Source organism: Tachypleus tridentatus, chromosome 8 (genome assembly GCF_004210375.1).
Source record: "Tachypleus tridentatus isolate NWPU-2018 chromosome 8, ASM421037v1, whole genome shotgun sequence".
NCBI classification, from domain to species: Eukaryota; Metazoa; Arthropoda; class Merostomata; order Xiphosura; family Limulidae; genus Tachypleus; species Tachypleus tridentatus.
The window spans coordinates 59,778,635-59,791,503 of NC_134832.1; the positions used below are offsets into that span (position 1 = coordinate 59,778,635).

At 34.1% G+C, this 12,869-nt stretch overlaps 1 protein-coding gene across 13 annotated transcripts in view; it reads left to right on the forward strand.

Moving 5' to 3' along the window:
- The window catches only part of alpha-Man-IIa (alpha-mannosidase 2), a 57,178-nt gene that overhangs the window by 10,973 nt on the left and 33,336 nt on the right, over window positions 1–12,869 (forward strand). For all 13 annotated transcript variants that reach the window (XR_013012248.1, XR_013012246.1, XR_013012249.1 and 10 more), the window contains 4 exons: window positions 3,429–3,615; window positions 3,807–3,984; window positions 10,038–10,240; window positions 11,603–11,788. Coding sequence is in view for 3 of the 13 variants with exons in the window: in XM_076449015.1 (XP_076305130.1) it covers window positions 3,429–3,615; window positions 3,807–3,984; window positions 10,038–10,240; window positions 11,603–11,788 (754 nt within the window). In the remaining 10 variants the exon portion in view is untranslated. The remainder of the gene's footprint in view (window positions 1–3,428; window positions 3,616–3,806; window positions 3,985–10,037; window positions 10,241–11,602; window positions 11,789–12,869) is intronic.

The window sequence follows — 12,869 nt, forward strand, 5'->3', positions numbered from 1 at the left end:
TTGAGGCAGTGGACTTAAAGGTAAGAAAGTCTTTGCCTTTTGAACTTCCAATGGTATGACATGATTCTAAAAACCATGGAGATGACTGCTATTTTTGCTCATGTAATGTGCAAAGGCTACAACACTTGATACAAAGAGGTTCTTTGAATCTTTAATATGTTATAAGATATAATTGCTCTTGAACCTGAGGTAGTTGTACCTATTCCACCAGAGGCTTTTGATACAGTTTTGTCTGATCCTGAATCTGATATTAATAGAAATGATATGGATTATTTTCAACCTGAAATATCTTGTAAGGCTTTATCAAGATATCTGGGAAACTGAGAGGAGGGGAGGTATCAGGGCAGATGGAACAGCAACATGATAGCTGATTACGGCTTGTCGTTGAAATGAAATGCACCATGTGTAGTGTATAAAAGAAAGACCACAACACACAATTTTGGGACTAAAATACTTAAATTTCAAAGAGGGAGGGATGAATGAGAATGCATATTTTTGAGACATCACTTTTCACCTCTTTCTTTACCTTTGTACTTTTGTTAACAAACATAAGTGTTTATTGTGGTAAAAGAAATAATCACTTGATCTAAGATGTGTTTTTTTTTACTTCTCAATTTATAATAAATCCTTGTGATAGAAAAAAATCATAATTTATATACACAAACTATAATGTGGGATTATAAAATGTACCCTAGATTTTGGAGGTAACTGTTGAAGTAGGATCCACATTGCAGTGGGGATACACTGTCTGTCAGTCTTAACTTCTATTTGCTAATCTTACATAAGAAATAAGAGTAGCAATAGATATAAGAATATAAATTAGGAAAGCAAGATGTGGGTGTCCAAGCCTAAAATGTCCCACATCTATATCACCCTTCACTGACTCCAGACAGTTGTGGGAAGGTGACTGCTCTCCAAAGTAAAAAAGAAAAGTTCATCAAAATAAGAATAAGAAAATAAGGTACTACCATTTGGGGGTAAGTAAGTTGAAAACTTGCCTCTTGAAGTTAGCATTCCAGCCCCCAGTATGGTAGAAGGCACTAATTTATAGTACAGAAGATGAATTATCCTAGTGTGAAGTGTCTCTTCCAGTTATCTGAACAAACTCCCCTTGGTGTTGATTCCTGTATGTGGTGAAGAGACCTCCCAGGGAAGGTTCTGTTCTTCCAGTTTACCTCCTCTGGGATCTAAACATCTACCCACGTGTTTGCAGTGTGTGGCGACCCATGAAGGGGAGGAAAGGATCCTTGTGGTTGAGGGGTTCAACCCTAACACACCACTCTGGCCTTGAATTTCTGTAGACAGGCAGCCTTTGGGTGGCCCCCCCTTGGGTCAGTCGACTGGTCCACTTGGGCTAGGGTCAACCAAGTACCAGTGTTGGATGTTCTCAACAGGTGTTGTGGACATTATATCTGATGCTAGTGTTTGGGTATAGTGCTCACAAAACCCTGGCATTGCTGCAGTGTCCTTCTTTGACATTGTAATGCATCTCCTCGTAGGGCACCATGGTTGGTGGGGTCAGTGGGCACTGAAATTTCCTTTTTTTTATGGATTCTCCAAACAAAATCTTAAATAAAATAGTGAAAAACAGTCCATAGGTAAATGACCACATCTTGAAGTTTCTGAACAGCAATCTTCAATATCTGTTCCACCTGTTGTACATCATAATCTTATCCTACATTCTCTTTCAGACAAACCTTTAGGGAAAATTCCCCCCTTTTTTTATTCAGAAGGGACTGGAGGGACTTTCTGGCCCTTTAAAGTCAGTAAAGAAGCTTCAATCTGGTGACATATTGATGGAAACATCTACATCTCAACACATTAATCTCCTCTTGCATTCAAAGGCAGTTGGGGATATGCCTATTGAGGTTACGCCTCATGCTACTTTGAATTAATCACGAGGAGTTATTGTTGAGAGGGATTTGAAGAACATCCCCGAGTCAGAGATTCTCACTGGTTTCTCCACTCGAGGAGTTTCTGCAGTGAGGCATATCTCCGCTCGCAAAGATGGAATTACGATGCTGATCAATGTCCTCGTTCTGACATTTACATCACCACGTCCACCTGCCACCATCAAGGCAGGTTATCTTAATTGCAGGGTATGGCTGTACATTCCAAACCCTCTCTGTTTCCAGTATCAGAGTTTTGGTCACTCAAAGACGTCATGTCATGGTTCCCTGATGTGTTCGTTGTGGTGGCAAGGACCATGCTGCCTATGAGTGTGAAATGGACATTCACTGTATCAATTGCAATGGCTCTCACCCGTCCTGTTTTCTTTCTTGCCCTAAATGGTTGGAAGAGAAAGAGGTCCAGCATTTGAAAACAATTCATAACATTACTTATCCTGAGGCTCAAAAGTTGCTGTCCACCTCTATCTTGGGCGTATGCTGCTAAACTTCATTCCATAACTACAGTGGGAGTGCAGACAGATCTCTGTGCCTTCAAAGGAATTGTTCTCAAAACAAATGAAAAATATTTTTACCTCCATGGTTAAAAAGGTTGATGAATCAACTTTCACACCTATCTCTTATATACATTCCAACAAACCCCAAGATCCACATCCTTTGGTTCCAGGTACAGGCATTTCTGTGGAGAAAAGGTTGTGAATTTATTCAGACCTCTTGGTAGCCAAGAATTATTTAATTTTTTACCCATGATGAAGCATTAGTGTAATTTGGATAGTGTAAACTTTTATTTTATAGTTGTAATAATAATATGTAGAATAACTGATGGAGTGCAGAAAGTGAAAACTAAAAATAGTAGAATTAGATGAGAAAAAACTAATTTATTATGTGTATGTCTGTCATATAACTTCAAATACATTTGTTGAGTTTTTGCCAATAGCATCATAATTTCTCTTGCTGATGTTTATTCTCACTGCTTGACCCAAGTATAGTACTCTATGGCTTGGTGTTTATAACTTTGTTTATTTCTTTAGGGCTATTAAACTGTATATGGTACCAGTAAAAGCTCTCATTAGTTGTTTATGTAAGAGTAGTTTTGGTGAGGAATTATTAAATTGTTTATAATCAGGAAAATAATTTGAGTGAACATTAGGTTTGGTCAAACACATTTAAAACTTTGTTTTCAAATATTCAGTTATCTTTTTCTGCCTGTACATATATGGTTTATTCTGTACGTTCAATGCATCAAGTACTAATTTAGGAAATGTGGCATGACATAATTTTTGACTTCATGAAATTTAGTAAGACATAATTAACTTTGCACAGTGTTCACTGACGTATAAGAAATTTTGAAACATTTGGTTTCAGGATTTTGCTTTTATTTATAATGAATATAAAAACTATTACTATGAAGTTTATTAGCTGGTGGTGTTAATCTAGTGTGCTGTTCATAATAAACAAAGGCCTGCATAATACATCTGTCATTGATATTCGTGTTAATTAAGAATTTGTTATTTTTTGTAGACCAGAATCACACTGCTGATATCGCCTGTCACATGATGCCATTCTACAGCTATGATGTTCCTCACACATGTGGACCTGACCCCAAAATCTGCTGTCAGTTTGACTTTAAACGACTTCCTGGAAACAAAGTTAATTGCCCTTGGCGAGTTCCTCCTGTAGCTATCTCGGACAAAAATGTGGAATCCAAGTTAGTTTTCCTTTATTTAGTCATTTGTAGAAACTGAGAGAAAATGCATTGTGAAGAAATAGAATCTTTAACATATATATTAAAAACAGTAATAAAATTTAGTTATTTTTATTTAAAAATGCTTCAAGCATTAATTTTGGTTTAACTGAAATTTAGAGGTTTTGTTAGGTCATAAAATGTTTTTGTTTCAGGGCATGGACATTATTAGACCAATATAGAAAGAAATCTCAGCTCTTTCAGACCAATGTGGTGATGATCCAATTAGGAGATGATTTCCGCTATGATAAAATTTCTGAATGGGACCAGCAATTTTCCAATTATCAAAAGCTTTTTGACTACATGAATCAAAGAGAAGACTGGCATGTGCAGGTTAGAAATCATAAGTTGTTTTTTTGGAAATAAACAGTGACCTCTTCAATTCTTAAAGAAAATTGCAAAAAAAATATCTAAAAAAAAAATAAACTGAATCTTTAGCAGAGGCTAACCCCCTATTTTCATTCCTTAAAAATAATTTACCCACCAGTTTGGCTAAAATTATACTCAAAGTTGAGTATTAGTAACAGAAAGTTTCATTATTTGTATTAAAAATCTCCAAAAAGGGCATAATTCATCTGTCCAATAAAGGAAGTGCCCTTTTTTTTTCTTTTTTCAATCTACTTTGCATTTCCTGAAGTCATTATAGTAGAATGATGGATAACTTAATACGGAAACTGGAAAAAAAAAACGTACATAGGTTACAACTAATAAGTACCAACATGTAATAGTCTAAAGTTTGATGTTTTTTAAACACATAATTGGGACTACCAATAAGGTGTTACTGTTTTGAATATGGTGAAAGGTATTATCCAATCAAGTGCTTGGTCTTTAAACATAACCTAGCAGATTTAAATGAATGATACAAAATAAGCTAAAATGACAATTAGACACAATGTATATTACTCAGTAAATTAAATTTGAAAATGTAACACTTTTGAAACAAATGTTTATTTAATAAAGGGGAATTGTATTTCTATATAGTTTCTGTGGCATCATTCATTTGTTATCACGTGTTTAATTTTTGTCAGATGTGACCATCTTTAAGTATTCAAAAAACTTTACACTTTCACTTACGTTTATTATCCAGCAGAAAAACAATTAAAAATAAACAAGGTTTTAGTGTTTTTGTCAATATTTAATTTTCCTTGTATTTTTGAAGATACTCATCTGATAATTGAATTATTCGATATATTGCAGTATCCAATACAATACATTACCTCTACTCACATAAATAGTTATTCTTATTCAGTTTTGTCCTTTATATGCAAAAAAATATTTTTATGCTTGCCACAAACTGTTTTGTTTCCCTTCCTTTGGAATTAACAGATTACAATGTATCTCTCACAAATCATCATGCATCAATCCTCCATCAATAAGTGTGACACATTCTCATGATGCAAGTGCCTCCCTCTGTTCAATTCTCATTTAGCAGTATTTGTGTTCAAATGTTTTTCTTTCAGCTTTCTTCTTGTAAATCACTTTTATGATATGAATTGTTTAATTTCTTCTTTACTTTTCATAAATCTTTTTGATTTCATTTCATTTTTCAGTTTTTTTTTCACACTCATATTTTACATCAAGTACTTTTGTTTAATTTATGCATTTCTACAAGGAATTTTGACATTCAAGATCTCACTTTCGGTATCATGATAGCACAATTTCACAAGCTGCAGCTGGAAGAGACTTGTCAGTGAATTTTTCTGCTATTATCTGCCATGAGATTTATTGTTAAATGGGTCAACATCCTTCTCCTGAACTTATTCTCTTGAAGAAGTCAAACCTGTTTGGGTCAATGAAGATTTTATAGCCTTTTTACTCCACTAATTTTGCTGTATTTTTCCACTGCCAATCCTGCAGAATCTGTTAGGTTTAATTTGGCATTTTTTGACATGATAATCCATTTTCTCTGCTTTCCAAGGATCCCTTATTACCTCCATTTCAGCTTGTTTTGTTGTCTTCAGCTCTTGCTTTGTGTGTTTTTTTGCTGTTGTTGGGATCTTCTGTGTCATCATGCAATCTCATTCCAGGTGCATTTGTCACTTCTTTCATTTAGGGATTTAAATATAACCGATTACCTTTGCTGGTATGTTTTTGATCATGTACCTGAGGCTTTAGAAGCATGTACAGTCTGTTTGTTGACCCTCTTCTACCACAACAAACCCCTATTCCTGGTTCTTCCCTGTTTCTCCTTCCAGGGGTTTCTCATTTCATTCAGTGTAGATGACCCTGTCACCAACTATACCTGATACTAATTGCATTGGTTCTCACCTCTTTCTTCCTTGGCAGCTGCCTTCTGTTCATGATCTTTCCCCTTCCACCTTTGCCAGTTGGGTTTGGCTCTTAATTCATTTAACTTATTTCTTGTTATCATCTTTCTCCCATATTTTGCATCCAATTCAACACTTGAACCATTCATTGGCATGTGGATTACCCATAATATGTTTGTCTCTAACTATTTGCATTGGATCAGTTTCTTCCTCTTTGAGCTATTGTCTCCTGCCTTTAGCCTTTCATCAGAATTTAGTGAGACTTTGACTGGGTAAGTTTTTTGTTTTCCTTCTTTCCTTTTCAGGGATTCTTCTTCCCTTTTATTATTGCACACTGTTTACATACTAATTGGTGATGATGGTGGCTGACCACGTATTCTGTAAAAGGTCAGATCTGCACTGTAAGGCCCTGTCAACTTGCATGTTATATTTTGATGTCCATGCAACAAACACTACAGATATGAGGTGTTCCACAAGATTGCTTGAAGGTTTAACTTTGTGGTGGAATGTTTAACAACAAAAATTTGCTCCTCCTGGACCCTTATTCACCAATGGGTAAAACAGAAGGGAATAGATGCCCATCTGTGTCATGAATTATACTGAATAAATCAGCATGATCTGCTTTTAAAAAAAAAATTTCATGGTCACTCATTGCACTGTCTCAGATGTTATCATTCCTAAATGTTATTCACCACTCTCCCCTTTTTTTTTAGCATAGTTGAGAGCCATCCTCTTGAATGAGTTAATGAAATAGAAGTTAAGGTATAACCATTTAGTTGAGAGTATGGCAGTGGTGCTCTGCTGGTGTAGATAACATGATATCCTCCAATATGAAACAAATATGAATGGGAGTAAGCCATCCAAATTGCAGTTCACCACTTCAATTTGGATTTTTTATCCTAAACCCCACATGGATGTTGGTTCTCAGTGGCTGGGTTTCAAATTTAGAATTGGACCAATCAAGGTAAGTGCTCACACATGTATTGCAGATTTCTATATTCTTCCCTTACTCCATTTATGTTGTGGGTTACAGTGGAGGTATTTGAAGGTTAAGGTTCTTCCCCTTCTGCTATCCTTTGATGCGTATTTTGCAAATGTGACTGTGCTTGGGGCAGTTCTGTCAGCAAATGTGACTGTGCTTGGGGCAGTTCTGTCAGTTTCAGTTTTGAAGGAGATTGTTTGTTAAGTAGATGTCTTATTGATACCAGATGCCCAGTTATTCACATGCCCTGTTCATGAATGTGGAGATTCTTGATTCCTTTCAGCATTCTGAACTTGAAATGAAGTTTGTATGATCCTTTTTCCAACTTCCACATGGATTTTGGCAACCAGTGATGAGGTTTTGGATTGCAGTTGACTTATCATTTACTGTCTGTTGCACTGTATTAACTCTACCTCTTGGACACATGATTTTAATTTTACCCTCTTTTATACTTTCCTGCATAGTTTCTCAAATCTTACCTTCATTCTTTCTGACTTCAATGTACTCCTCTGTTTGAATAGCAGGAGTCACATGCATCATGAGAATGTCAGTGTTTTTGTTGAAGGGTTGATGAATTATTATTTGCATGAGTGACACGTTGAAGCCAGTCAGTTCCAATGGAGGTAATTAAAAAAAAAATGTTTTTCATATAGAGGACAGCATTGAAATGAGAATAGGTATTTATGTAAAAAGAGTTAAGCATGTATTGGAAATACATTTTACACCTATAGGAAAATTGTAATGTTTTTACAAAACTAGTTATATTTTATGTAATAAAACTATACTATGTGATAATAAGTTTTTAGATTTACACTGCTCTATCACATAAAATAAAGATTTTGAAAAATATTAGTTTTTAACAACTAAAACATTCACATAATTCATGTAAAAGTTAATCATTGCTGGAAAAATAAGTCTTAATACTATTGTTTTTGTAATGAAGACCAGGGTTCTCAGTAACTTTTTTTTAAGATTGATAGTGTGCTATGATTATAAATAGTTTCATTGTCAGGTTGTTGCAATGATCATTGTTCATTATTGTCATTACAGCATGTGACAAAACTAACTTATATTAAAATAAATCTGATACAATTATTTTAAATTTTTCTCTCTGCTTTCTCTCACTGTTAATCCTACCTGAAGTTACAGAACTGCAACTTAAATGACTGTCTTTTGTTGTTGTTTATCCTCGTGACTTTATGGGTAACTGCACCTTGTGGTTCTCGAGGTTAGCAGTCTCTATAATTAACTGTCTGATTATTGATCAGTTGCTGTTTTTAGTAGTTTAAAAACATTAGTAACTAACTAGCATTATTTTCTGATCAGAGCAAGCTACTTACATAGAGCAAAACAGAAGTCAACCTGGCAACAACTACTTTAATGTACTGTTTTTACATTTCTGCTTATAAAGATTAGAATGCATTGTTTCATCAGTTGGGCAATCTCATTCTTAAAAAATAAATTGATCATCAGGCAACTGACAATAACGATTAGTTGTCTATGATTACAACAGTAAGTCTCTGGATTTATAATGCTAAAATCAGGGGCTCGATTCCCTTCGGTTGGTTCAGCAGATAGCCCTATGTGGTTTTGGTATAAGAAAAACATGCAAACAACATTACCTTAAATATTTAGACCTTTTAGGTTGTCTTAAATGAAGCTTAAAAGCTTCATGTTTAGACCAGACAAATCAGATCAGGGAGTCAAATTACAGTGGTTTGGGTTGGTAATGGAGAGGATAATGCAGCAAGAATGAAGTTTGTCAAAGGAGGTTATTATGAAATATAACAATATTTTTAAATAACTAAAAATAACTAACTTCTCTACCCTCTAGTAAAATCATATTTGCCAGTTCAATTCCAGAAAGCCTTGAAACAAAGAAAATAATAAATCTGTTGGTTATGATTGGTACTACCTTGCGTCTAACTGGTTAGCTATTTGGTCAGGGTGTAGTACTCATATCACATTACTGAATTGTATGATTAACTTTACTTCATAGTGCTTACTTTAGCACAGGTTTTGGCCTTGTCCTCTTCTCGCTTCTGTATTCAGTGAACTTAATTTACATACTGAATTTTCCTTATAAAATGTTTTGCCTAGAATAAATTGTGTATTGAATAACATATTTCATTAATTAATTCATGTCATGGCCAATAGTCATCAACATTTAACCAATTCTTCAGTACTAACTCACTACATTCTAATAAAATTCAGTCATCAGTGATGTCGAGAAAATCCAGTCATGTAAACCCCTGGTGGATGAGCAGCAAATCTGAGGACTTGTAACATTAAACATAATTTTCTGATATATGTAAGTGGTAGTGCATGGATAATAATAATAATAAAAAATTATGTATCTTATTTTTATTATTTAAGAAAAAGCTGCAAAAATTAGTTATATGTAACAAACTAAATGCATCTCCACAACCCTGCATGTAGAATGTCTGGCCTCACATATTAGGAATAATCAATATATCCACATATTTCATGCAGAGCGATTCTAACAGCTTTTTTATGTGGGAAATTTTGCAGAAATGCATAAAGAGGCTCCTGTGTTTAATATGTTTATTCCTCTTTGTTATGGTTCTTTTTAATGTCTGATGATCCAATAGTGACAGAAGATGATAATGTCATAATGAATACAAGATGTGTTGAGGTAACATTTGGACTGAAAATTGCATTTCAAAGTATGGAAGAATATTGTTCTCTTATGTAGTGCACACTCCACATTTTTTAGCTCGGGTCATTTGGGAAAAGTACACACTATACATGGGTATTTGCAGTACTTTTTTTTATTCTTAATTATTTCCAATGTCCTTCTTTTAATTTCATAATATTTTGCATAAAAAAACCTAATAAACTTCCATAGCTTTCAAGTTTAAAAATTAATATGTATATTTAAGTTTTGTTGATGCTTTTGTGTGTTTGTGTTTTCACTGTTCATCCTGTAGCACATTGTTTTGTCCAGTTTCTGTCTTAACGTTGTATATTATGTACAACAGTAATAATTTAGCAAGATAGCATTAAGGTTTCTCATTACATATTACTCTATAAATAATTTTAAAGACTAAAAAATGTATGTTTTTACATTTTCTATTAGAAAAACCTAATGATACAAATTATTTTGTTCCTAAAAGGCACAGTTTGGTACTCTGGAAGATTACTTCACTGCAATGCGGGAAGAGACTGGTCTTGATGAAAGGAAGTATCCCATTGGATTACCAACACTTGTAGGAGATTTCTTTACTTATGCTGATAGAGATGATCATTATTGGAGTGGATATTTCACTTCTCGCCCTTTTTATAAAAATATGGATAGAGTTCTTGAAGCCCATCTCAGGTAAGGTTGTGTTTTATAAAAAGTTTTGTTTTCCATTACAATTGTTCTAGGAAGTTCTTGTAGGTGGGGTCATAGCAGAACATCATATTATATAGCGTTGCAGTACATTTAACACTTGCTTTGTTGCAAGAGTAAATTAAAATTACAAAAAAAATATATTGAGAATTGGTAAGCCATTTCTAGTGCCTGTTGGATAGAACTCACTCAGTGTAGGCAAATGTTTAACAGCTGATAAATGACAGTCATCTTCAGCTCGTAACTACCAAGGATACTCTCCACCACTTGGCTATATTCTTGCAGGCCTTTGGTTTGTTAATAAAATGACTATGTCATTGAGATTAGCTGGTAATCAATCAATGTCTGGTTGTTTGAAACCTTTGGCCACTAATTAAATACTTTGTATTTTGACTTGATCTTGTAGTTATAACAAAACTACAATTATTTGATAATTCATTACAAATTAATTCTAAAACACATTAGTTATTTTAACTTTTAACAGTTTCTATGAATTGTTAGTTTAACAACACACACTGAGCTTCCTCTTTTTAAACTACTTTTGTATATTTAATTGAATTTTATAAATACTGTAATAAGAGAACCAACTAATTTTCTTGTTATTACTGATTATGCTTGTTAAAGCACTTTTAATATATGACTTGTGATAGTAAGATAGTCTTCTGAAAGCAGTTAACAAAACGTTTTCTAGATGCATGTGGATTGTCAAAACAGAATAATTAAAGTTTAAATAAAGAATGTAACTGCATGCTACAGACCTTTTTGTTTAACATCTTAACAACAGACTAGTAAAGGATGACTTATTTTCCATGAAGTGCTCAATTTAGTTATTCATAAGTATAAAAGTAATGAGAAAATTGTATAGCATTCCTTGAAAAGTCGAGTTTTGTCAACCCAAGGCTATACATGCCATGCTTTACCAGTGGAGTAACTGTCATTTTTCAGAAGTACAAAAACTTGAGTTAATATTCATTTCATCTTATTGCACTTATGTGTAATTATTTATGGATATCCAAAACATTAAAGCACCCTGTCTCAATACTGTGTATGTCCACCATTGCATAAGTTGTATAAATGACAATATTAAAACATTTCATTAGCAGAAGTTTAGAACTCTTGTCTCTTTAAGTACAAGATAATATAAATTTCATAAACATAACATAAAATTCAGATACTTTATATATAATTTTAAAATTATCAGGCAGTATTATAAACATTGTAAAAGATTCAAGTCTTACAAGTTTCAGTTGATGTCTGAATTTAAGAAGTTTTCTAAATGTTTAAAAACATCTATATTAATTGGTATTCAGTATATCATTTTTCTTTTTAATTCTTGCTTTCTTCTAGGGGTGCAGAAGTTCTTTTTTCTCTGGTGTGGGCTCAAATGGCTCATGTTGGTAGGGACCAAGTTCCTTTTGTTGAAGCTCTCATGAAGTACTTAGTAGAATCTCGACGTAATTTGGGCTTATTCCAACATCATGATGCCATCACTGGGACATCCAAGGACCCTGTTGTAATTGATTATGCTACAAGGTAATGCACAAAGTATTCTGATACTTTTAAATCCATCAAATTAAATTATGTGTAAATTAATTATGGATGTGTATGAACTTGGTTTGAAATTACTTGTATGGATCTCAAGAATATTTTCCTATTTCTTAATGGATTTTTAATCTTGTGCTATGAGTTTAAATATAAAAATTGTCAGCTTCTGCTCTTTCTTTTATATCTTGTGGGGATTTATTTGGTAGGGATGCCTTGTTGGAAAGAGTTCATCTGTCTGTTTGCAGACATCTCAAAAGCATTAGAATCATGAATTGGTGTCACTCATTTACCTTTGGCTCCTGTTGGAAGTCATGGTAAGACTGCTTGTCTATCATCCAGAGTTCTGGCTGATTTGATACACTACACCCCGACATTCTATAAGGTGTTCCATAAGATCATCTAGAAGTTCTTCAGATAGTATTACCATTTTATTCTGGACTATCATGAGTAAAGCCAAAGGAGTTCCAGCCCATCCCTACCAAACATAAGATTGAATTTATAGAAGTCAGGCTGCTTTTAAAAAATTTAGAGAACTTGGTTCATCTATTGCATTGTTTCCAGAGCACTGTTCCTTAGGACTTTCCATTGCATGGAGAGTCTCCTTCCACCCAAGATTATACACTGACTGAAAATTGGGTGTGGTGGACAGAGACTTTTTCACTACTGTATTCAAATGATTTCCTCCACTCTTGAAGAGGTGAACAAAGTTGGAGACCCATGAACAATTGGGCTTCTTGCACTCTCAATTAAAGTGTGAGGATGATTGTTCATAATTTCAGAACATACGAGTTCTGTTCCTTTTGTTGAGTAAGGCATTTTGAACTTTTACAGGTGGAAGAGAAATTTTGTCCTCTTTGGTGTTCCTTACTTTTGCATCATGATTCTGGTGACTTGGAATGCATCACTCTATGGCAACAGGTTGGGATCCAGTCAAAAGTATATCTGTATATAACACTGTGGTCCAATTATCCTAGCCACCAGTGTGGTATATAGGGACCAAGACCCATTAATTCTTAGCCCAAGTTCTGGAACCTTGTCTGTCTGATTAGGGTTGACCTATAATTTTAAT